The sequence below is a fragment of the Schistocerca cancellata genome, chromosome 8, assembly GCF_023864275.1.
Source record: "Schistocerca cancellata isolate TAMUIC-IGC-003103 chromosome 8, iqSchCanc2.1, whole genome shotgun sequence".
Taxonomy (NCBI): domain Eukaryota; kingdom Metazoa; phylum Arthropoda; class Insecta; order Orthoptera; family Acrididae; genus Schistocerca; species Schistocerca cancellata.
In genome coordinates this window covers 79,021,315-79,045,628 of record NC_064633.1, presented here as the reverse complement: position 1 = coordinate 79,045,628, position 24,314 = coordinate 79,021,315, and the positions used below count along the sequence as shown (strand labels likewise).

The window sequence follows — 24,314 nt, the reverse complement described above, 5'->3', positions numbered from 1 at the left end:
GCTTCAACAAGATGAAGGTCAACATCCAGGAAGGTGGCTTGGGTTTTGGAGAAGAACCAGGTGAAATTCAGATTCGAAAAGGAGTTGAGGTTATGGAGGAAATTAAGGAGTGTTTCTTCACCATGAGTCCAGACCACAAAGATGTCATCTATAAACCTATACCAGCCCAGGGGAAGCAGCTGTTGGTTCTTCAGGAAAGCCTCCTCCATGCGGCCCATGAAGAGGTTGGCATAGGACGGAGCCATCCTGGTTCCCATGGCTGTTCCCCTGATTTGTTTGTAGGTCTGGCCTTCAAAAGTGAAGTAATTATGGGTGAGGATGAAGTTGGTAAGTGTGATAAGGAACGAGGTTTTTGGAAGATCTTCGGGTGGGCGTTGGGAGAGGTAGTGCTCAAAGGCAGAGAGACCATGGGTATGTGGGATGTTTGTGTAAAGGGATGTAGCATCTATGGTGACAAGAAAGGTTTCAGGTGGGAGAGGAGTGGGAATGGATTTGAGGCGTTCTAGGAAGTGGTTTGTGTCTTTGATGTAGGATGGGAGTCTGCGGGTGATAGGTTGTAGGTGCTGGTCTACCAGAGCTGAGATACGTTCGGTTGGGGCTTTGAAGCCTGCTACAATGGGACGGCCAGGATGGTTCTCTTTGTGGACTTTGGGTAATAGGTAGAAGGTAGGGGTACGTGGCTCAGGTGGAGTGAGTAAGTCTATGGAAGCCGTTGTGAGGCCTTGTGAGGGACCTTGGATTTTTAGGATTTTTTGCAGCTCAGTCTGGATGGAGGGAATGGGGTCCTGGGTAACAGCTTTGTAGGTTGAGGTGTCAGAGAGTTGACGCAGTCCTTCTGCCACATACTCCACACGGTCAAGTACGACAGTTGTGGAGCCTTTATCCGCTGGGAGGATGACAATAGAGTGGTCTATTTTCAGCTCCTTAATGGCACGGGATTCAGCTGGGGTGATGTTGGGGGTTGTCGGGATGTTCTTCAAGAAGGACTGGGAGGCAACACTGGATGTGAGGAATTCCTGAAATGTCTGCAAGGGATGGTTTTGGGGGAGGGGAGGAGGATCCCTTTGAGAAGGCAGTCGGAACTGTTCTAGAAAGGGTTCAACACTGGGTCTAGTATTTGGGGGCTGTGTTTGGGTAGTGAAGTGATATTTCCAGTTGAGGTTCCGGGTGAATGAGAGGAGATCTTTAACCAGGGCAGTGTGGTTGAATTTAGGTGTGGGGCTAAAGGTTAAGCCTTTTGATAGAACAGATATCTCTGGAGGAGAGAGGGATCTGGATGAGAGGTTTAGGACTGAATTGGGACTCCCCTATGTGGCATTTGACTGTGGTTATAGTTGAGATTTGGTCTGTGTGGGGTATGTGCTGGGATGGGGAGATTGAGTAGGGTGGCTAGGCTAGGTTTGTTGGCTATGAGGGGGGTTTGTTGAAGGTTCTGTTGTGGTTGGTGTTTGTGAGGGATAGGGAGAGGGACCCCACTTCTTACGTGTTGCACTAGCACTGTGGATAGTTTTTTCAGGTGGTGTGTGGCATGGAACTCAAGTTTGCACCTGGCTTCTAGGATGATGTTCCTGAGTGTGTTCTCCAAGCAAGGGTTTGAGAGGTGGAGGACTTTGAAGAGAGATAGGAGCTGTTGGGAGTGGTGGTTACATGAAGTAGTGTAGAGATTCAGGACAAGTTGGGTAAGGGCTAAGGATTGAAGGTTCTGGAAGTCCAGGAGAGACTGGTGGAAGGAGGAATTGCACCCGGAGATGGGAACTTTTAAGGTAAGCCCTTTAGGGGTAATTCCAAAGGTTAAGCAGGACCGGAGGAAAAGTATGTGGGATTGCAGTTTGGCTACGGTGAATGCATATTTCCGGAATGAATGTAAATATTGTGGTATAGGATTAGGGTACATAGTGGGTAACTGGTGGGTAGGGAAATTAAATAACTAAAGTTGAAATAGTAATCATAAGAAGGAATAAAACACGGGAGGGAAGGACGAGAAGGAAAGAAATTGTGTTGGTAATGTTCAATGCCATAGGAAGACCACTAAATAAGAAAAATACGGAAAAAATTGAGCAGACCAAGCAAGTATGTCCAGATCAGGGGAAAAGAACACACGTTGCTCAAAAACAGAGATAGCGAGTGGCGAAAAAGATCGTGCGTGCCGCAAAAGCGATCGCGCGTGCCGCAAAAAAGACCGCGCGTGCCGCAAAAAAGATCGCGCGTGCCGCAAAAAGGATCGCGCGAGCCGCAAAAAAGATCGTGGGTGGCGCAGAAATGTCCCAAAAAATTTTTCTTGTGGCAGAGAAAGATAGCCAATGGCACAAAAATATCGCCAGCAACAAGAAATCGACGGAAATGGATGATACTGGTAGGTGTGGAAGAGATTGTTGGCAGTGATTGTTGGCTGGGAAACAGCGAATAACGAACGTTAAAACTATGGAATGTTGAATAAATAAATCAATAAATAAAAAAGAGAAGAGGACTATAAACGGAACAAGATAATAGGAGGAAGATGAAACTAGCACAGTTGGTGACAAAAATATTTATTTAGGTATATATAAAACACTGAAGAAGAGAAAGTGTTAAGGTGACAGACATAAGTGATAGCTAACAAAAGGGACAAAACAATGAAGGATGTGGACCATATAGGTGATCTAAATGATTAATGGAAAATCTCATATAAAGATGTGAAACAAATACTAACAAAGAGATAGAGGGGCTGGCCAGTAATTACCTCAGCTCAATACAGCCAATAGATACACATAAAACAGAATCGAAAATTTACATTCCTAGCTTTCGGAACGAATGGTCCTTCATCGGGGAGGAAAGAGGGGAAAGAAAGGGAAGAAGGGAAAGGAGATTCAGTTACTCACAACCCAGGTTATGAAGCAACAAGGAAAGGAAAATAAGGAGGGTAGCAAGGATGGAGGCATGGTTGTCAGAGGGAAGCCAAAGATATTCTACTGTAAGTACTGTGCCAGCTTCAAACCAAAGAGGATGCATACAGAAGTAAAGAGGTATATAATATAAAGATAAACACAACTATGTAGGATGAAAAGATGTGTGAATGGCTACAGAGGAAAGGGAAAGAGGAGAAGACTGAAGAGTGAATGGGAGTGAGGTTGTTTAACGTAGGTTCAGTCCAGGGGGATGGCGGGATGAAAGGATGTGTAGGAGTGCAAGTTCCCATCTCCGCAGTTCAGAGGGTCTGGTGTTGGGTGAGAGAAGCCAAATGGCACATACAGTGTAGCAGGTTCCTAGGTCCCTAGAATTATGCTGGAGGGCATGCTCCGCTACTGGGTATTGGGCATCTCCTAGACGGACAGTTCGTCTGTGTCCGTTCATGCGCTCAGCCAGTTTAGTTGCCGATGTAAAAGGCTGTGCAGTGCAGGCATATCAGTTGATAAATGACATGTGTAGTTCTGTAACATCCTTGTTAAACCCTACAATATTCCCAGACTACCTTCTCTACCCAGCGGTTCCTACCCCTGTAACCGACCCCGCTGCAAAACCTGCCCCATGCATCCACCCACAACCATCTACTCCAGCCCCGCTACTGGTAAAACATACACAATTCAAGGCAGGGCTATGTGTGAAACTACATATGTCATTTATCAACTGACATGCCTGCACTGCACAGCCTTTTACATCGGCATGACAACAACTAAACTGGCTGAGTGCATTAACGGCCACAGACGAACTGTCCGCCTAGGAGATGCCCAATACCCAGTAGCGGAGCATGCCCTCCAGCATAATTCTAGGGACCTAGGAACCTGCTACACTGTATGTGCCATTTGGCTTCTCTCACCCAACACCAGTCCCTCTGAACTGCGGAGATGGGAACTTGCACTCCAACACATCCTTTCATCCCGCCATCCCCCTGGACTGAACCTACGTTAAACAACCTCACTCCCATTCACTCTTCAGTCTTCTCCTCTTTCCCTTTCCTCTGTAGCCATTCACGCATCTTTTCATCCTACATAGTTGTGTTTATCTTTATACTATATACCTCTTTACTTCTGTATGCATCCTCTTTGGTTTGAAGCTGGCACAGTACTTACAGTAGAATATCTTTGGCTTCCCTCTGACAACCATGCCTCCATCCTTGCTACCCTCCCTATTTTCCTTTCCCTGTTGCTTCATAACCTGGGTTGTGAGTAACTGAATCTCCTTTCCCTTCTTCCCTTTCTTTCCCCTCTCTCCTCCCCGATGAAGGAACATTTGTTCTGAAAGCTAGGAATGTAAATTTTCTATTCTGAAATATTGAATTTCATTGATGAAAGGAGAAAACATAAAAACACAGTAAATGAAGCAGGCAAAAGGGAATACAAACAACTCAAAAATGAGATTGACAGGAAGTGCAAAGTGGCTAAGCAGGGATGGCTAGAGGACAAATGTAAGGATGTAGAGGCTTATCTCACTAGGGGTAAGATAGATACTGCCTACAGGAAAAGTAAAGAGACCTTTGGAGAAAAGAGAGCCACTTGTATGAATATCAAGAGCTCAGATGGAAACCCAGTTCAAGCAAAGAAGGGAAAGCAGAAAGGTTGAAGTAGTATAGAGAGGGTCTATACAAGGGTGATGTACTTGAGGACAATATTATGGAAATGGAAGAGAATGTAGATGAATATGAAATGGGAGATACAATACTGCGTGAAGAGTTTGACAGAGCACTGAAAGACCTGAGCTGAAACAAGGCCCCGGGAGTAGACAACATTGCATTGGAACTACTGACGGCCTTGGGAGAGCCAGTCCTGAAAAAACTCCAGCATCTGGTGAGCAAGATGTATGAGACAGGCGAAATACCCTCAGACTTCAAGAAGAATATAATAATTCCAATCCCAAAGAAAGCAGGTGCTGACAGATGTGAAAATTACCAAACTATCAGTTTAATAAGTCAGAGCTGCAAAATACTAACGCGAATTCTTTACAGACGAATGGAAAAACTGGTAGAAGCCGACCTCGGGGAAGATCAGTTTGGATTCCGTAGAAATGTTGGGACACGTGAGGCAATGCTGACCCTACGACTTATCTTAGAAGAAAGATTAAGGAAAGGCAAACCTACATTTCTAGCATTTGTAGACTTAGAGAAAACTTTTGACGATGTTGACTGGAATACTCTCTTTCAAATTCTAAAGCTGGCAGGGGTAAAATACAGGGAGCGAAAGGCTATTTACAGAATGAGATTTTCACTCTGCAGCGGAATGTGCGCTGATATGAAACTTCTTGGCAGATTATAACTGTGTGCTCGACTGAGACTCGAACTTGGGACCTTTGCCTTTCGTGGGCAAGTGCTCTACCATCTGAGCTACCGAAGTAAGACTCACGCCCGGTCCTCACAGCTTTATTTCTGCCAGTATCTCATCTCTTACCTTCCAAACTTTACAGAAGCTCTCCTGCGAACCTTGCAGATCTAGCACTCCTGAAAGAAAGGATACTGCGGAGACAAGGCTTAGCCACAGCCTGGGGGATGCTCCAGAATGAGATTTTCACTCTGCAGCGGAGTGTGCGCTAATATGAAACTTCCTGGCCCTTGATTGCCAGCGAAAGGCAAAGGTCCCGAGTTCGAGTCTCGGTCGGGCACACAGTTTTAATCTGCCAGGAAGTTTCAGGCTATTTACAATTTGTACAGTAACCGGATGGCAGTTATAAGAGACGAGGGGCATGAAAGGGAAGCAGTGGTTGGTAAGGGAGTGAGACAGAGTTGTAGCCTCTCCCCGATGTTATCAATTGAGCAAGCAGTAAAGGAAACAAAAGAAAAATTCGGAGTAGCTATTAAAATCTATGGAGAAGAAATAAAAACTTTCAGGTTCGCCGATGACATTGTAATTCTATCAGAGACAGCAAAGGACTTGGAAGAGCAGTTGAACGGAATGGATAGTGTCTTGAAAGGAGGATATAAGATGAACATCAACAAAAGCAAAACAAGAATAATGGAATGTATTCAAATTAAGTTGGGTGATGCTGAGGGAATTAGTTTAGGAAATGAGACACTTAAAGTAGTAAAGGAGTTTTGATACTTGGGGAGCAAAATAACTGATGTTGGTCGAAGTAGAGAGGATATAAAATGTAGACTGGCAATGGCAAGGAAAGCATTTCTGAATAAGAGAAATTTGTTAACATCGAGTATAGATTTAAGTGTCAGGAAGTCGTTTCTGAAAGTATTTGTATGGAGTGTAGCCATGTATGGAAGTGAAACATGGATGATAAATAGTTTAGACAAGAAGAGAATAGAAGCTTTCGAAATTTGGTGCTACAGAAGAATGCTGAAGATTAGATGGGTAGATCATGTAACTAATGACGAGATATTGAATAGAATTGGGGAGAAGGGGAGTTTGTGGCACAACTTGACAAGAAGAAGGGACCGGTTGGTAGGACATGTTCTGAGGCATCAAGGGATCTCAAATTTAGCATTGGAGGGCAGCGTGGAGGGTAAAAATCGTAGAGGGAGACCAAGAGATGAATACACTAAGCAGATTCAGAAGGAGGTAGGTTGCAGTAAGTACTGGGAGATGAAGAAGCTTGCACAGGATAGGGTAGCATGGAGAGCTGCATCAAACCAGTCTCAGGACTGAAGACAACAACAACAACAACAATGCGCTGTTAAGTGAATCATATCTGTGGATTCAGATGCATAGCTTTCTAAGATGGTTATGTTTACTTTCTCTTTTGTTATGTTTACAAGAATGTGTATAGTAACTCTTGTATGTGCTGAGTTTATGTAGTTACAGTTATCTATAGTAAGTCAGCATAATGTAAATAATTAAACCTATAATTTAATGCATCTACACTGATATCTCCAACAAACAACATACGTTTTTTTATACTCTGATATCTTCTCCAGCAAGTTCTCCAGCTAATTAAAAAATTCTTAAATGCTGCTTCCAAATGACCTATACAGAGCTGCTATAATCAGACTGTTGTTCTCAAGCTTGATATTTACTGCTGCAACTTCAAGTACCATTTTGTTACTCATATCATCAATCCAATCAACTTTTTGACATGCTGTATCATTTCTGCTGTAAGTGCCTGCCCCACCACCTTTATGTGTTGTTCTACAGAATAAGTTAATGAGTTTGTAGTTATTTTGCCTCTATCGATACTCTTCATCTTTCTTGCAACCCACTTCACATGCTACGAAAAATGTGGTTTACTTCATTCAGGTGTATGTCCAAGTGCTCTGCTTTATTTGTTGTATGCTGCATATTCTGGTAAGTTAATTTATCTATATTTCCTAGAGTAATGCAACCACCTGTTTGGTGGGGGGGGGGGGGGGGTGAGCTTTGTTCTAAAAAAGTATCTCATTGTTATATTGAAAATTAATCTATAGTAATGCTGTACCCTAAACTTGCTTAGCCAGGAAATATGTAGGTGTGAGTTAGGAGGAATGCTCTGTAGTAGCATAATTAGGTGGTGAGTAAAGTTATAAAATTCAAAAAGATGAAACTCAAACTGTTCAGAGCTCTGGCAAAAATTAAGTTAAACAATGGATCTAGGAGTCGTAGAGCGATTTCGAATTACATTAAATTAAAATCTGTTTGAAATCTGATATGAGTTCCATAGTTCATAAGACAGCTGAGAAAATATTACTGAATAATGGAAGGAGTAAAGATAGTAACCCACCAAACACATGAGGCACTGAGTCACGATAGGCGCTTATTAGAGCCTCGGCTTAGGATATGCTTAAGGTGTTCTACCCTGAGATGATATTGGATTTTTCCATAAAATTTCGGATGTGCAGCCATATAAATTCAGCTTCTTCTTCTAATATTGGATTTTATTTGGGGAGAGGGGGGAGGAGGGGTGGCAGGGCAGGTTTCTACTTGTCTGTGAAAGTCATAGTGAGACCATCAGCACAACAGGCAAGGGGTTGCTTATCACTACAGATGTACTATCCATGTGTGACTAGACTATGTGGGAGAGATTTCTTAGTGTGGAAGTGATGGCTATCAAAATTCATGTGCTGTTGATATTTAGTGAGGATGATGTGGACAGATGTTTTTAAGGTGCCATTGGAGTGGTACATAATGAAAGTCCAAAAAGATGGAACATAGAGCTGAGGAGAACAAGGTGAAGCAGATGAGAGGAGGAGTTTAGGCTATAGAAGGGTGATGATGGAAAATCTTGGCCCTTGGCCCCATCATCGATGGTGAACCTCAATCAGACAAGGGATTTGGTATTTTTTTTATGGCAAAGAAAGTTTTCTCTAGATGGGTCATAAACGGTTGTCATAGGAGGATGCCGATAGCCTCGCCACAGATTTGTTTGTATATCTGCCTCTCAAATAAGAAGTAATTATGCATAAGGATGTAGTCTGTCAAACAATGGAAAGTTCACCCTTGCTCCCAACATGTTGCCTCAACTCATATACTCGCAGTAGAACCAGATGCAAGAACTGTTGCATACGTCCTCCCATTACCACTTACTCCAGTATTGTCACTGGCACCTCATACCCCATGAAAGGCAGTGCCACCTGTGAAAGCAGCCATGATCCACAAACTAAGTTGCAACCATTTTGCCACTTTCTTTGTGGGCATGACAACTAACAAGCTGTGTGTCTGCGTGGAGGCCACTGCCCTACAGTGACCGAGAGACAGCTGCCATTGCAATTGCTGAACATGCCACCCAACATGATGTGCTTCAATTTAATGACTGATTTGTTGCCTGTGCCATTTGAATCTTGCCACCAACACCAGCCTTTTTGAATTGCAGTGGGAAACAGTCCTTACAACATACCATTTGTTCTTGTTTCCCCTCCCCCTTCCCTGGCCTCAACCTTCGCTAGCACCTGTCCTCCACTTGCTTATATCCTTCCATGGCCCCAGTCCAGTAATACACATGCCTTCTATCCCATCAGTATATCTAAATAGTCTTTTCCTCTTCTCTGGTTCCTTGTCTTCCTCGCACTCCCATCCCCCCCACCCCCCCAAACTCCCACCACCACCACCACCACCACCGACCTCCCCAGCACAATAGCCTCCCAATGCTGCAGTTGGCAGTCACATGCTGTCCCCACAACATCTGTGGATGCTTGCATAGGCAACACAAGCATCTTCCCCACCCTTACCCTGCCCCTGCTATACCTCCCCCTGCCCATCCCATACTTCTTCCTTGCCCCCACTACTCATCTCAGCTAGATTGCTGCACACATGAGAGACAGTCATGGTCAGGCCTTCGCACATGGAGCAAGTGGCCATGTGTGTGAGTCGTCGCTGTTGTAGTAGTAGTAGTAGTATTGGTGGTGGTGGTGGTGGTGGTGGTGGTGGTGGTGGTGTCAGTGTGTGAAATTTTCTACTTCTGGAGAAGGGCTTTGGCCAAAAGATGAAATATTTTTAGCATTCTGCGACTGAATGCCTCTTCTTTATAGCGAGTGGCAACATTGTTTGTCACCATAATATAATTTTATATGTAAAAAGCTTGCTCACCAAACAGCAGCAGGAGAAAACAAAAACACATACTTAAGGTTAAAAAAAATGTGTAAACGTTCGAAACCAGTGGCTCTTTCTTCTATCAGAAGTATTGAAGAAGAAGGAAGAGGGTTGAAGGAAAAGGACTGGAGAGGTTTAGAGAATGGGGAGAGTTCAGAAAAGTCATCCAGCAACATGGATCGGGGAGACCTATCCAACAGTATGAGAAGGAAAGACTGGTTGTTGGCGACTGTTCCAGTCAAGATTTAAAAACCTGTGAGTTTAATAGTGGAACATAGGGTGATAAGCAAGACAGAAGTTACTGACAAAACATTGTGCAAGTGTTAATAAGAAGAAAAACCCAGCACTTTATATGTGCTAGAGGTTCGGTGGGGGGGGGGGGGGGGGGGGGGGGGGGGGGGGGATGATAGACGGGTCAGTAAACAAAAGATGCAGAAAACTAAAAGCTGGTGAAGAAAGGAGTTGTTACTGTGAAGAAATTGTGAGACCAAAGAAAAAATAAGGTATATTAAGGCCAGGTGGATAGTGAGAACCAAGGAAATGATGTAAGGCCAGTTCCCACGTGCACAGTTCTTAGAAACTGGTATCTGGGGCAAAAATCCAGGTGGAACCTGTGATGAAACAGGCTTAACTATCATGTTGTAGGGTGCTAAACACACCATGTGGAAGTCCGAACAGTATTTACAGAACAGTTGGTACATGACACAGTTCGTTTCCCAATGTCTCTCCCTTAGATAGTATATGTCTGGCCAGATACAGGAGTATAGGTGGTGGGTAATTAGGACAAATAAAGTCTTATGGCATAGGTGGTCACACGGAAGTCATAGCCTTGTCAAAGTACCTGGTTAATACATTTGTGACTGGGGTAATGATGACTAACAAGAGCTGTACTCATAAGTTGTTTTTGGGAGGGATCATCAGTACGAGGATGGAAGTGATGGCCTAGGAAATCTGCTTTTGATCTAGGTTGGTAAGGCTGAAGTGAGGATCGTGGTGTATTGCTGTAATGAGTCTGCACCTGAACAAATAGGTCTGCCTTGCCTTGAATGCAGCCTGTCTGTTGCTGTACATCACCTCAGCGAGCACCCACCTGATTCCAAACCTGGTGATGGTCTTCATGCTCACCTCAATCAACTTTATACTTACCAACAATTACTTTACCTTTGAGGGGCAGACATACAAACAGATCAAGGGCATGTCCATGGGAACCAGGATGGCTCCTTCCTGTGCCAACCTTGTCATGTGTTGCCTGAGGGGGACTTTTCCTGGGCTCTGTAAGTATTCAGCTCCTGGTTTGCTTTAGATACATTGGTAACATCTTTAGCTTATGGACTCATGGTGAGACTGACCTGTCACAGTTTTTGGAATCTCTTAATACATTCTCCTAATTAAATTTCATAAGGAGCTGTTCCGAATCCCTTGGCACATTCCATGATTACCTCATTCTCATTGAGGGTCGGCTACACACTTCTGTTTGCATTGCAGCCACTAACAAACAACAGTACATACAATTTGACAGTTTCCATTCTTCCCATGTCAAACGTTCCCTCCAATACAGTGTTGACATCCAATGCAAACGTATTCATTCAAATGCAGACTGTTTAAGCAATGGACCACCATTCTCACCTCAACCTTCACCAGATGTAATTACCCCACTAGCATACTTCAAAAGCAGATTTCCCAGTCCAACACATCCAGCCCTCTTACTGCTGATTCCACTCAGTATTTCTCTGGTTTTGAGTGTATTAAGCAGCTACTTTGACAAGGCTATGGCTTCCAAAAATCATGCCATGAAATGAGGTCCATTCTGTCTGACATTTTGCCCACTACACCTAGAGTAGCTTTTTGTTGCTTCCTTTCCCCCAATCTCCATAACATCCTGGTCATATCTTATGCTCCTTACCCTATGGCTCCTACCTCTGTGACCATCCCCACTGTAAGGCTTAAGGTTTGACTTCCCCTTTGCACCCTCGTACCACAACCTATGCCATCTCTGTAATAACTGGCAAAACATATACAATCAAAGGAGAAGCCACCTGTTAAATGTCACATGACATACCAGCTGGTATGTAAGCCTTCTGTATAGGTACAATTATCACCAAGTTATCATTTGGGATGAGTGGGCATAGATAGCAACACACAATATCCAGTTGCAGAGCATACTCCATATTGTGACATCCTTGGTTCTCTCCATTCATGTGTCCGTAATTTACTGTGATTATTTTCTTTAATTTCTTCTGTCTCAGCATTTCTTCTCAATAGCTATTCCTTTCTTCACTTGTTTTTAATTTTTCATATCTTTTACTTTCTGTCTAGTCTATTCCTCCCCCACACCTCTACCACATATGATGTGCTTAGCTTTCAGCTCTTATTAACTCTTCCATGATGTTTTATCAGTAATTTCTGCCTTTCTTATAATCCTATCTTCCACCTTTAAGCTCTCAGGTTTTAAAAATCTCATCTTATGCAGTCCCCAGCAATCAGTCTTTCCTTCTCATCCTGTCCGGTAAATCTGCCCTGACCTGGGGTTCTGGATGACTTTTCTGAACTATCCCCATTTCCAATTCCTCCCCAGTCCTTTTCCTCCATTCCCCTTACATCCGCTTCAATCCTTCTGTCAGAAGAAAGAAGCCACTCACTGGCTGTGAAAGCTTGCACATTTCTTTAACCACTATATGCGTGGAGTGTAGATTTTTCTTATCGATCTAATTATGAGGGCTACCCAGAAAGTAAAACACACTTTGAAATAAAAAGTTAACAGTATGAAAAATCGAATGTTATTGTATATGTTTTAAAGGTATACTCTTACCAGTTCGTCAGTCACTGCGGTCCTCATTGTGAAAATTGGTACAGCCATTTTTAAAATCAATGCACCATTGCCTCACTTGGCTTTCACTCATTATTCCTTTTCTGTATATATTGGCAAAGCTCATTATAAATTTCAAATGGTTCGCAGTTTTTTTGCCAACAAAAACCTAATCACAGATGCACCTCAAAAGTAGTGGGATTTTCTGTTGCAGAGCACATTTGAACATGCCACAGAAAGCAAAGTAGCAGGGACACAGACGACACAGTACCTCTGCTGAATGCATACTGAGTGTAGGAACATTATGGCATGAAGAAAGTGGCTGTAGACTCATCCACTGCTGTGACAGACCAGAACATCTATTACTTTCTGGATAGCCCTTGTATATTATATTTTCAGAAATTGATTGTATCATTGATACGATGTATTTTGTCAGGTGTATAAAGAATGAGATGGTGAATATGAAGTTGGTAGGACATTGTAAAAGATAGTGTTGTATTGCTTGCAACAAGATCATGGGTGTGGAGGATGTGGGTGTATAGGGAGCTTGCATCAACAGTGACAAGTAGGGATCCTAGTGGTAATGGGTTGGGACCAGTTGAGAGGCAGTGAAGGCTGTAGTGGAAGACCAAAGTGAAGGATATGGTTAAGTTATTCCAGTCCAGATTGACATTTGATGATGAGGGGTTGCCCATTTGCAGCTGGTTCCTGGGGGTGGTCGGAGGATTATGGGTGTAACTTCTGGTGAAGAACATGATTAAGTTGTCTATCAATAACTCAGTGCTTCAACTGTTTGGTGTGTTGTTACCTTTATGCTTTGCTTTATTTATTTTCCACCAAGGATGTGACTTTACTAAAATGTAGCTATTCTTAAAGATTAAGCAATTATATAACAAGAAGGGCTTGCTTAACAGGCAGTTGTATCACTCATATACAGTTAGCAAACAAAAAGCTAAATTTCATTTCAAAGAAAGTTTGGTGCAGCTTTAACAATGATATTACTAGAGAGCATACTGGATTTTTAACAGATTTTAAGACAGAGCTTAATAAATCATTAGAAATTCCAGAAGGCATTCAATACAGTTCTTCAATATTGTTAAGTGAGCAAAATATGAGTTTACTGACCATTGTATGAGATTTGTGACTAGATTCTGGATTTCCCTTGCAGATAGAATTCTACATATTTTGACAGGACAAAATTGACAGATGTAAAGTTAATTTTGGAAGTATTCCAAGGGACTGTTACTTGGCTGTTGATGATGATGAAGTCCCATACTCCGTGACGGAGTATAGGGGAACAATGTGGGAGACCCGCACCGCCATACTAGGCAAGGTTGTATGGAGGTGGTGTGCCATTGCCTTCCTCCAACCATAATGGTGATGAATGATGATGATGAAGACGACACAACAACACCTAGTCATCTCGAGGCAGGAAAAATCCCTGACCCCGCTGGGAATCGAACCTGGGACCCCGTGCTCGGGAAGCGAGAATGCTACCGCGAGACCACGTGTTACTGTTTGCAATATATGTAAATGATCTAGTGGATAACACTGGAAGCTCCATAAAGGTGTTCATAGACTGTTGTTGTCTGTAAGATGGATGCTATGCCAGAAAATTGTAGCAAAATGCAGGAAGATCAAAGATGGTGAAGGTACTTGCCTCTGAACATAAATAAATATAACATGTTGTGCATAAGTGGGCAAAGAGATCCACTTCTGTTATATTAATCTTTTGGCAATAAACCATTAGAAATAGTAACAGCTATAAGAAACCAAGGAGTAATCATCCAAGTGATGCAAAGTGGAATGATCACATAAAACTAATTGTAGGAAAAGCAGATGCCAGGATGAGATTAATTGGAAGACTCTTAAGGAAATATAATTCATCAATGAATGAAGTGGCTTAGAAAACAATTATAGGATTGATTCTTGAGTATTGTTCATCATTACCTTACTAGGTTGTATTAATAGAAGAGGTATAGAAGACAAAACAAAGAGCAGCAAGTTTTGCTATGGCATCATTTAGTAAGCTCTAGAGCATGAATAAGATAGAATGTAACAGAATATAATATTTTTATTTTCCTTTCACTGTTCTTCATATTTCATAAAAGTTTAATACAATAATCAATTACATGTACAGAAAATAACACAGAAAATAACTAGTTCATTTAAGAAGTAAAATATTATCTTTATCACTCAGGAAAAACATACATTATAATGAGTAATTTCTAGGAATTCTTCAATTGTATAGAAACCACTGTATTTTAGCCAAATGTTCTTACATTTATTTAGCAGTACTGTATGAGCTGAGTAGGGCAACTTATGGAAAAATCTTATACTCAAATTTTTATAGTTATTATGGACTATAGCAATTCTTAAGGAAGGCAAATCCAGTAAGGCACTATTTCTGGTGTAGTGCTTTAGAACATGAGTGGCAGACACTACAAGAGAGGCATTGTGTATCATGTAGAGTCACATATAGTTTTTTTTATGAAATTTCAAGATAATCATTCCATTTGTGTAATAAAAGTTATTATTTTGTTCATAAAACAATTTAATTCTAAATGTTGGTTACTGTTTCTCTTGCAGATGTCAATGAATGTGAGCAGACACCATCTCCATGCAAATTCACTTGTCAGAACACAGATGGCAGCTTTGTGTGCTCGTGCCCAGCAGGATATGTCCTGAACCCTGATCGTGTCAGCTGTCGTGATGTTGATGAGTGTGCAACAGGCAAACATACCTGCAGTCATGAGTGTGTGAATATTCCAGGCAGCTACAAATGCGCTTGCCCCAAGGGTTACAACCAAGTTGGTGATCAGTGCACTGGTAGGTAATGCAAGTTTCAGATAGTGAGTAAGATAATAACTTCTGTGGCTTATTAAAAAGCTTTTGTTATTTATATGCATACAATTTTAGTTCATCCTTGTATCTAATTCAGTGTGTCATAACGCTTCATTCTGAAATAACTCATCAAAAAGGTCTATATTTATTCAATGTGGCAGTGCTGCCAGTCCCCAGTAGCTTTATCGCAGTTTCAAGAGAAGACCAAGCCTAACTGACAAATGAAAGCTGAATGAAGTGAAAATAGGTGTAGAAAGTAGAGTTTTGTCAACCAATCTAAGTGAAAACACTAAGAGGTTTTGGTCTTACATAAAATCAGTAAGTGGTTCAAAATCGTCTGTTTATTCACTCGGTGACCATACTGGCACTGAAATGGAAGATAACAGAGAGAAGACCAAAGTACTAAATTCGCTTTTTCAAAATTATTTCACTGCATAAGATTGTAATATGGTCCTTCCTTTCAAGCATCATATGAATGCCGAAATGGTAAATATTGAATAACTGATTGTAGAATAGAAAAGAATCTACCATCGCTTAGTAGCGGAAAACCATCAGGACCAGATACCTATAAGAATCTATGAAGATTATGTTAAAGAACTTGCTCCTCTTCTAGCAACAGTTTATTGTAGATCATTGGAGCAACAGAGGGTGCCTAGTGACTGGAAGAAAGTGCAGATCATTCCTGTTTTCAAGAAGGGTTGTAGGACAATGCACATAACTATACATCAGTCCGTTGTAAAACTATGGAAATATTTTATGCTAAAGATTTATGACGTCTTGGAGAATGAAAATATCCTCTATAAAAATCAACGTGGCCTCCACAAACAGAGATCTTGCAAAACTCGGTTTGCTCTGCTCCTCCATGAGGTCCACAGTGCTATAGACAACAGCGTCCAGGTTGATGCTGTGTTTGCTGACTTCAGGAAGGCATCTGACACCGTCCTGCACTGCCATTTAGTGAAAAAAATACAACGTTATCGAGTATCAGACCAAATTTGTGACTGGATTCAGGACTTTCTTGCAGACAGAACTCAACGCATTGCTCTCAATGGAACAAAATCAACAGGTGTAAAGGTAATTTCCAGAGTACCCCAAGGAGTGGGTTAGGATCATTACTGTATACAGTGAATGTAAACGGTCTAGTTAAAAAGCGTCAGAAGCTCTTTTCAGACTGTTTGCAGATGATTCAGTTGTCTATAAGAAAGTAGCAATGCCAGAAGACAGTATCGAGTTGCAGAATGACTTGTCAAGGATGGGCAAATGTGCAGGCTCTGGCAGCTGACTCTGACCATAAGTAAATGTAATATATTGTGCATGCAAAGGAAAGAAAATCCAGTACCGTACAACTATGCTATTGATGAAAAATTTCCAGAAACAGTGTGTACCATAAAATATCTAGGAATAATTATCCAGAGTGACCTTAAGTGGAATGACTACATAAAACAAATAATAGGAAAAGCAGATGCCAGATTGAGATTCATACAAAGAATCTTAAAGAAATATAACTCACCCACAAAAGAAGTGGCTTCCAATGTTTGACTGATTCTTGAGTACTGTTAATAATATGGGATCCTTACCAGTTAGGACTGATAGAAGAGATAGAGAAGATCAAACAAAGAGTCACATTTTGTCACAGGACCATTTAGTCAGCATGAGAGTGTTAAAGAGATGCTCAACAAACTGCAGTGGCAGGTGTTACAAGAAGAGCATCGTGCATCTTGGAGTTCTTTACCATTTATTCTTTGAGAGAGTGCTTTCCAGGAAGAGTCAGACAACATACTACTTCCGCTCATGTACATCTTGCAAAGTGACTATGATGAGAAAATTGGAGAAATTAGAGCTTATATAGGGGCTTACCAACAGTCATTCTTCCCATGCGGCATTCGTGAGTGGAACAGGGAAGGGGATTCATTTAGTAGTACAAGAAGTACCCTCTGTCACACATTGTTAAGTAGCTTCCGTGGTATGATGTGGATGTAGATCTAGAAAACTATCTGTTTATTAATTACATCTTAACCTCAAGTTTTATAATTTGAGGAGTAACAGTAATGACTCACCAAATAGTTGAAGCACTGAGTCATCGGTACGCATACCAACAAGACTGACACGGGCACCTTACAATCTGGCCCGCTTGTATTCTCTTCATTCTTGTAGGAGTTTATGCTCATAGCAGTTACCTAAAGCAGCAGTCACTGGCTATAATCTTGCTTGCAGAAACTTTTTTTTTCACTGTTTTGTTTAAATTCCAGATTTATTAAACAAATGGAAATGTTGATTAACAAACATTGAATTATAATTTTTTAACATCTTATGCAAAATAACAGAAACGCAACCACTCACCTATAATAGACTGATGAGTGGCACATTGATACATGTAACAGATAAAAGTGTTCACTAGTTTTCAAGCTCTCTGGCACTTCTTCTGCTAGAAAGTACATATATTGACACAGACTTCCAAATACATGCTGCAGTGGCCTTGGTGACACTCATCTTTGAAATCGTTTTACTTTTAACTACCGTATTTACTCGAATCTAAGCCGCACTCAAATCTAAGCCGCAACTTAAAAATGAGACTCGAAATCAAGGGAAAAAAAAATTCCCGAATCTAAGCCGCACCTGAAATTTGAGACTCGAAATTCAAGGGGAGAGAAAAATTATAGGCCGCATCTCCAAATCGAAACAAAGTTGGTCCATTGTAATATGAGACACAATTCAGGTCAAATGAATGACGATACAGCTACAGTAGTTTGGTTCGAGTCGTAAGCTTTGCAGTTAAACTTTACCAGGTAGCCATTGCTATGCGTCAGGCGCTCCGTCCATATTTATACACGTACCCTTCCTTTCCCACGTGCTTCGTCTGATTTGAATTGATTGCTTATTTTTCTTTGATCTGATAAGCGCAGTTTTCTTTGTTATAGGTGTTTACGTCACTCTAAGCTGAAAATGCATTACTGTACTGCATCATGTATTGTTTGCTGCATTCTGATAGTGCTTGTTTACGGCCTGTCGCCGCTCATGGCATGGCTTGCTTTTGTGCACGCTTCTGCCGTTTTTTTTTTTTTTTAAAAAAAGAGAGGGATACAATGGCAAGAAACTGCTATTTGTTGTTACTTACACTGCTGCTTTCTTTGATAATGATCAACAAGAACCAAATAATAGATAGAAGATGTTCTGAACGAGAGTTTAGCGAAAATTTTTCTCCATTTGAAAATATTTGCAGGCGCCTCTTTAGTACATTACATTCTACACAGAAATTAGTCATCTTAGATTTAAAAATCTAGTCAATTGCCGTGCTTCATTTCTGATTGCATCACTATTAAGCATAATAATAATAATACGAATATAAACATGACATGATATGTATATTCTTCCGCGTTTGCTGCTGTCTCACTCTCGTTTCGTAGTTTATTAGGCAGACTGGATTTAAATGAGTTAGCAGCAAACATGAAACAATACATGGCAAAATGTTTATATGCGTATTATTCTTATGGTGACGAGAATACTGCATGTGATTTACAATTTATAAAAGTTCCTCTTAGCAACCATCTCTTCTCACAGATAGGAAACAATTCAGGACATAGAGTTGGCCATATTGACAAACATCCCAAACAGTCTTGCCAGTCGGATTTTCGTAGTGCACTCAAATGCTGCTACATTCGAAGATGAACAATACGGAATTTATATTTACTTCGTTGGATAATGTATGAAAATGTAGTGGTCGAAACTCGGGGGCGGAGAAAATAAGCTCATCTTCCACCTTTTTTTTTTAATTTATTTACTGACGCAGAGGTTTTGGCGCCAGTATTTATCTTTGTGCCACCAAAGCATGCCTGTGTAGCGCTACATATATTCAACGGCAGAAGTAAATTGTGGCGGCACCCACCAACTTTTTTCAGAATTTCCGCTTGCTTTACACTTGATTCTAAGCCGCAGGTGGTTTTTTGGATTACAAAAACCGGAAAAAAAGTGCGGCTTAGATTCGAGTAAATACGGTACTAATCACATGTATTTTCAAAAGAGCAGTAATTAAAAATAAAAAGATGTTATTTTTTTAAATCTATGCTTCAATATTTGTTAGTTAGCATTTACATTTGATAATAAAGATAGAATTAAGTGGTCCCGACAGTCGGGATACCAGTTACTTTGGAATAAGGCTGGGCATCTCAGACATATTCTGAGTCGTGGTCACCTTTGTGCTCATACAGCAAAGACTACCAAATCCACCGGTTAGTCCCTCAGCCATTAGGGGTAAAACCCAATGGGACTCGGGGCAAGTAAGGCTAGCAACCTGCTTCCCTGGTACTTTAAATATGATGCTGGCAACAATCAGAGCAAAATGCCTCGGATCTTTGGAGGTGACGGAGTCCCACCTCTAACTGACAAACCAGGGACTATTAATATCAATGGGGGCTACTCTGGGAAGAAGGTAGTGCTGGCAGAGGCTGCAAGTAAGATGGGGCTGGACGTTTTAGCTGTTAGTGACATTCGGGTAAGGGGTGAGAAAGAAGAGGAAGTGGGAGAATACAAGGTCTACCTGTCAGGAGTCAAAGCAGGAATAGCACAATGGGGTGTAGGGCTTTACATCAGGAAAGAAATGGAACCCAGCGTAGTTGTAATAAGGTATGTAAACGAATGACTGATGTGGATAGATTTGACAGTGTCTAGCAAGAAAATTAGGATTGTGTCAGTATATTCGCATTGTGAAGGGACAGATCAAGATAAGATGGATAGTTTTTATGAGGCACTCAGTGATGTAGTTGTTAGAGTAAAGGACAAGGACAGTGTTCTCCTCATGGGTGATTTTAACGCCAGGATTGGAAATAGAACAGAAGGGTATGAAAAGGTTATGGATAAATTTTGAGAGGATATGGAGGCCAACAGGAATGGGAAACAACTCTTGGATTTCTGTGCCAGTATGGGCTTAGTAATCACATACTCCTTTTTTAAACAGAACAACATTCACCGGTATACTTGGGAAGGCAGGGGAACCAGATCTGTCATTGACTACATAATAACAGATCAGGAATTCAGGAAGGCTGTGAGGGACACACGTGTATTCAGGGTATCCTTTGATGACACTGATCATTATTTAATCTGCAGCGAAATTGAGATTGTGAGGCCGAAAGTGCAGGAGGTCAGGTCCATATGTAGGAGGATAAGAGTGGAGAAACTTCAGGATAAGGAAATCAGGCACAAGTACATAATAGCGATCTCAGAAAGGTACCAGTTAGTTGAATGTAGTCAATTACAGTCATTGGAAAAGGAATGGACAAGGTACAGGGACACAGTACTAGAAGTGGCTAAAGAATGTCTTGGAACAGTAGTGTGTAAAAGTAGGAAGAAGCAAACAGCTTGGTGGAATGATACAGTCAAGGCAGCCTGTAAAAGGAAAAAGAAGGCATATCAAAAATGGCTACATACCAGAACCCAGGTAGACAGAGAAAGTTATGTTGAAGAAAGAAACAAAGCCAAACAGATAATTGCAGCATCCAAGAAGAAATCGTGGGAAGACTTTGGAAACAGGTTGGAGACTATGGGTCAAGCTGCTGGAAAACCATTCTGGAGTGTAATTAGCAGTCTTCGAAAGGGAGGTAAGAAGGAAATGACAAGTATTTTGGACAGGTCAGGAAAACTGCTGGTGAATCCTGAGGATGCCTTGGGCAGATGGAGGGAATATTTTGAAGAGTTGCTCAATGTAGGTGAAAATGCAATCAGTAATGTTTCAGATTTCGAGGTAGGATGGGATAGGAATGATGATGGAAATAGGATCACATTTGAGGAAGTGGAAAAAATGGTCAATAGATTGCAGTGCAATAAAGCAGCTGGGGTGGATGAAATTAAGTCGGAACTCATCAAATACAGTGGAATGTCAGGTCTTAAATGGCTACACAGGATAATTGAAATGGCCTGGGAGTTGGGACAGGTTCCATCAGACTGGACAAAAGCAGTAATCACACCAATCTTTAAACATGGAAACAGAAAAGATTGTAACAACTACAGAGGTACCTCTTTAATCAGCATTGTGAGTAAAATCTTCTCAGGTATTGTTGAAAGGAAAGTGCGAGTATTAGTTGAGGACCAATTGGATGAAAATCAGTGTGGGTTTAGGCCTCTTAGAGGTTGTCAGGACCAGATCTTTAGCTTACGGCAAATAATGGAGAAGTGTTATGAGTGGAACAGGGAATTGTATCTATGCTTTATAGATCTAGAAAAGGCATATGACCGGGTTCCTAGGAGGAAATTATTGTCTGTTCTACAAGATTATGGAATAGGAGGCAAACTTTCGCAAGCAATTAAAGGTCTTTACATGGATAGTCAGGCAGCAGTTAGAGTTGACGGTAAATTGAGTTCATGGTTCAGAGTAGTTTCAGGGGTAAGACAAGGCTGCAACCTGTCTCCACTGTTGTTCATATTATTTATGAATCATATGTTGAAAACAATAGACTGGCTGGGTGAGATTAAGATATGTGAACACAAAATAAGCAGTCTTGCATATGCAGATGACTTAGTTGTGATGGCAGATTCGATTGAAAGTTTGCAAAGTAATATTCCAGTGCTAGATCAGAAATGTAAGGACTATGGTAGAAGATTAGCATCTCCAAAACGAAAGTAATGTCAGTGGGAAAGAAATATAAATGGATAGAGTGCCAAATAGGAGGAACAAAGTTAGAACAGGTGGACGGTTTCAAGTACTTAGGATGCATATTCTCACAGGATGGCAACATAGTGAAAGAACTGGAAGCGAGGTGTAGCAAAGCTAATGCAGTGAGCGCTCAGCTATGATCTACTCTCTTCTGCAAGAAGGAAGTCAGTACCAAGACTAAGTTATCTGTGCACCGTTCAATCTTTCGACCAACTTTGTTGTATGGGAGCGAAAGCTGGGTGGATTCAGGTTACCTTATCAACAAAGTTGAGGTTACGGATATGAAAGTAGCTAGGATGATTGCAGGTACTAGTAGATGGGAACAATGGCAGGAGGGTGTCCACAATGAGGAAATCAAAGAAAAACTGGGAATGAACTCTATAGATGTAGCAGTCAGGGCGAACAGGCTTAGACGGTGGGGTCATGTTACACGCATGGGAGAAGCAAGGTTATCCAAGAGACTCATGGATTCAGCAGTAGAGGGTAGGAGGAGTCGGGGCAGACCGAGGAGAAGGTACCTGGATTCGGTTAAGAATGATTTTGAAGTAATAGGTATAACATCAGAAGAGACACCAATGTTAGCACTGAATAGGGGATCATGGAGGAACTGTATAAGGGGGGTTATGCTCCAGACTGAACGCTGAAAGGCATAATCAGTCTTAAATGATGATGATGATAGAATTAAAATAAAAGTAAAAAAAGAAGTTGCTACTATCAAGATTTGAACTGGAAACTTCACCATTACAAGACTATTACAAGATTACAAGACTACTACTGATGACTATGTTAATAAGTTCAAAGTATTTTATACTTAACACTGCTAAAGAGATCTTCTCATCTTCAAAGCCAAGTTTTTTGAGTATGGTGTCACTCTGCTCCAGGAAACTGATCTCTTTGAACTGATCTTCAAATCCTGTAAGTATGAAGAAAACTGAAGGGCAGTCCATAAGGTTCAACCATGAGAATGAAACTTATTAGCAGATTAAAACTATGTATTGGACAATGACTCAAACCTGAAACATTTGCTTTTTCTGGGTAAGTGCTCTGCTGACTGAGCCACCTAAGATGACTTGTGACCCGCCTTCACAACTCTACTTCAACCACTGCTTCCTCAGCTACCTTTCAAACTCCTTCCTCCAGGAGTGCTAGTCTGGCAAGGTATACTGGAGATCTTCTGAGAAGTTACTGGCAGAAGTAGAGCTGTGAGAGTCGGTTGTGAGCTGTGCTCAGGTACCTCAGACGGTGAAGCACTTACCCATGACAGGCAAAGCTCCCAGTTTCAAGTCCAGTGTCATAAAGAGTTTTAATCTTCTGAGAAGTTACAAATCAGTGCACACTCCACTGTAGAGTGAAAATTCATTTTCAAGACTGTGCTGAATCTTTGTTAGGCATGTAAATGAGACTGAGAATATTGCTAGCTTCTGAGGAAATCCTTTTCAGAACTGTAAATATAGCTAATTTCTCACTATAATTTATGTGCATTTTAGCAACTCAAATATTGTATTCCACCAAGGGCATCTGCATTGTCATATTTAATTGCATGTTTTGTCATTCACAGCTTCCTCGCGTGTCACAGTAAGACTGGTAGCAACCAGAACCATTGTTTATGATTGGTTTTCAGAAACCAATATTTTCTGACTCGTTTTTTGTATCTCAAAGGTGATTCACATACTGTTCTTTTCTCTTGAGTGGAAAATTAAGGATTATATTTTTCAACCCTGTTTTCTTCTTTAAAGTGCTCCACAGAAAAGCATAAACTGTCTCTTTCGTATCATTGCTGCAGCAGTATCATGCAGTACAAATTGTTCAAGTTAAACTAAAAAGGTCAAAAAATGTACACCATAATATACAGTATGAATATAAACAAAAACAAAACAAAATATGTACATGTTCTTACAGTACAAGTCCAATTATCAGTTTACATTTGATGAGAAATTATTAATTCTGCATACTGAGACTTTCTTCAACAGAACAAAAATAGCTATCTGATAAATTTTGTGGTCAAGCTAAAGTGTTGTAATTACCAGTTAAAAAAAAAGAAAGAAAGAAAGAAAAAACTAAACTCCTCCCGCACAGGCCATGAAGGCCCAAAGGTTCTGACTGGCCGCCATGTCATCCTCAGCCCATAGGTGTCACTGGATGCGGATGTAGAGGGGCATGTGGTCAGCACACCACTCTCCCAGTCGTAGGTCAGTTTCCGAGACGGAGCAACTACTTCTCAATCAAGTATCTCCTCAGTTTAATGATTATAAAGAATCCGACTCGATTGCAAATAGAAACCAGATGTTGACATAGGTTTCGGCACGGATAGCCATGCCTTCCTCAGAACACATTAAACCTACAAACTGCCTAAAGAGGTATGGTCCAACATTAATACAGGACGCCCAAAAGAGCAAAAGATTCGCATAAAATGTAAAATAAACGATACGTGTGTACCATGTCAATAGCTGTACTTAGCTCAAAGTCAGAAGCATCAACGTTCGGTGGGCCGTGGGCTCTCAGGTAATCTGAGGTGGCACCAGCAGCCAGGCTGTGAGAATGTCAGAAAAGAATGGGCTTAATATACATCTGTGAAAGGATGTACAAAGATGCTTTCATCGTCCTTTAT

At 41.2% G+C, this 24,314-nt stretch overlaps 1 protein-coding gene across 1 annotated transcript in view; it reads left to right on the top strand.

Moving 5' to 3' along the window:
* LOC126094444 (fibrillin-2-like) overlaps positions 1–24,314 on the top strand; it is a 354,361-nt gene that overhangs the window by 269,879 nt on the left and 60,168 nt on the right. Inside the window, exon 39 of the mRNA XM_049908817.1 lies at positions 14,809–15,048. Within this exon, the coding sequence (XP_049764774.1) occupies positions 14,809–15,048 (240 nt within the window). The remainder of the gene's footprint in view (positions 1–14,808; positions 15,049–24,314) is intronic.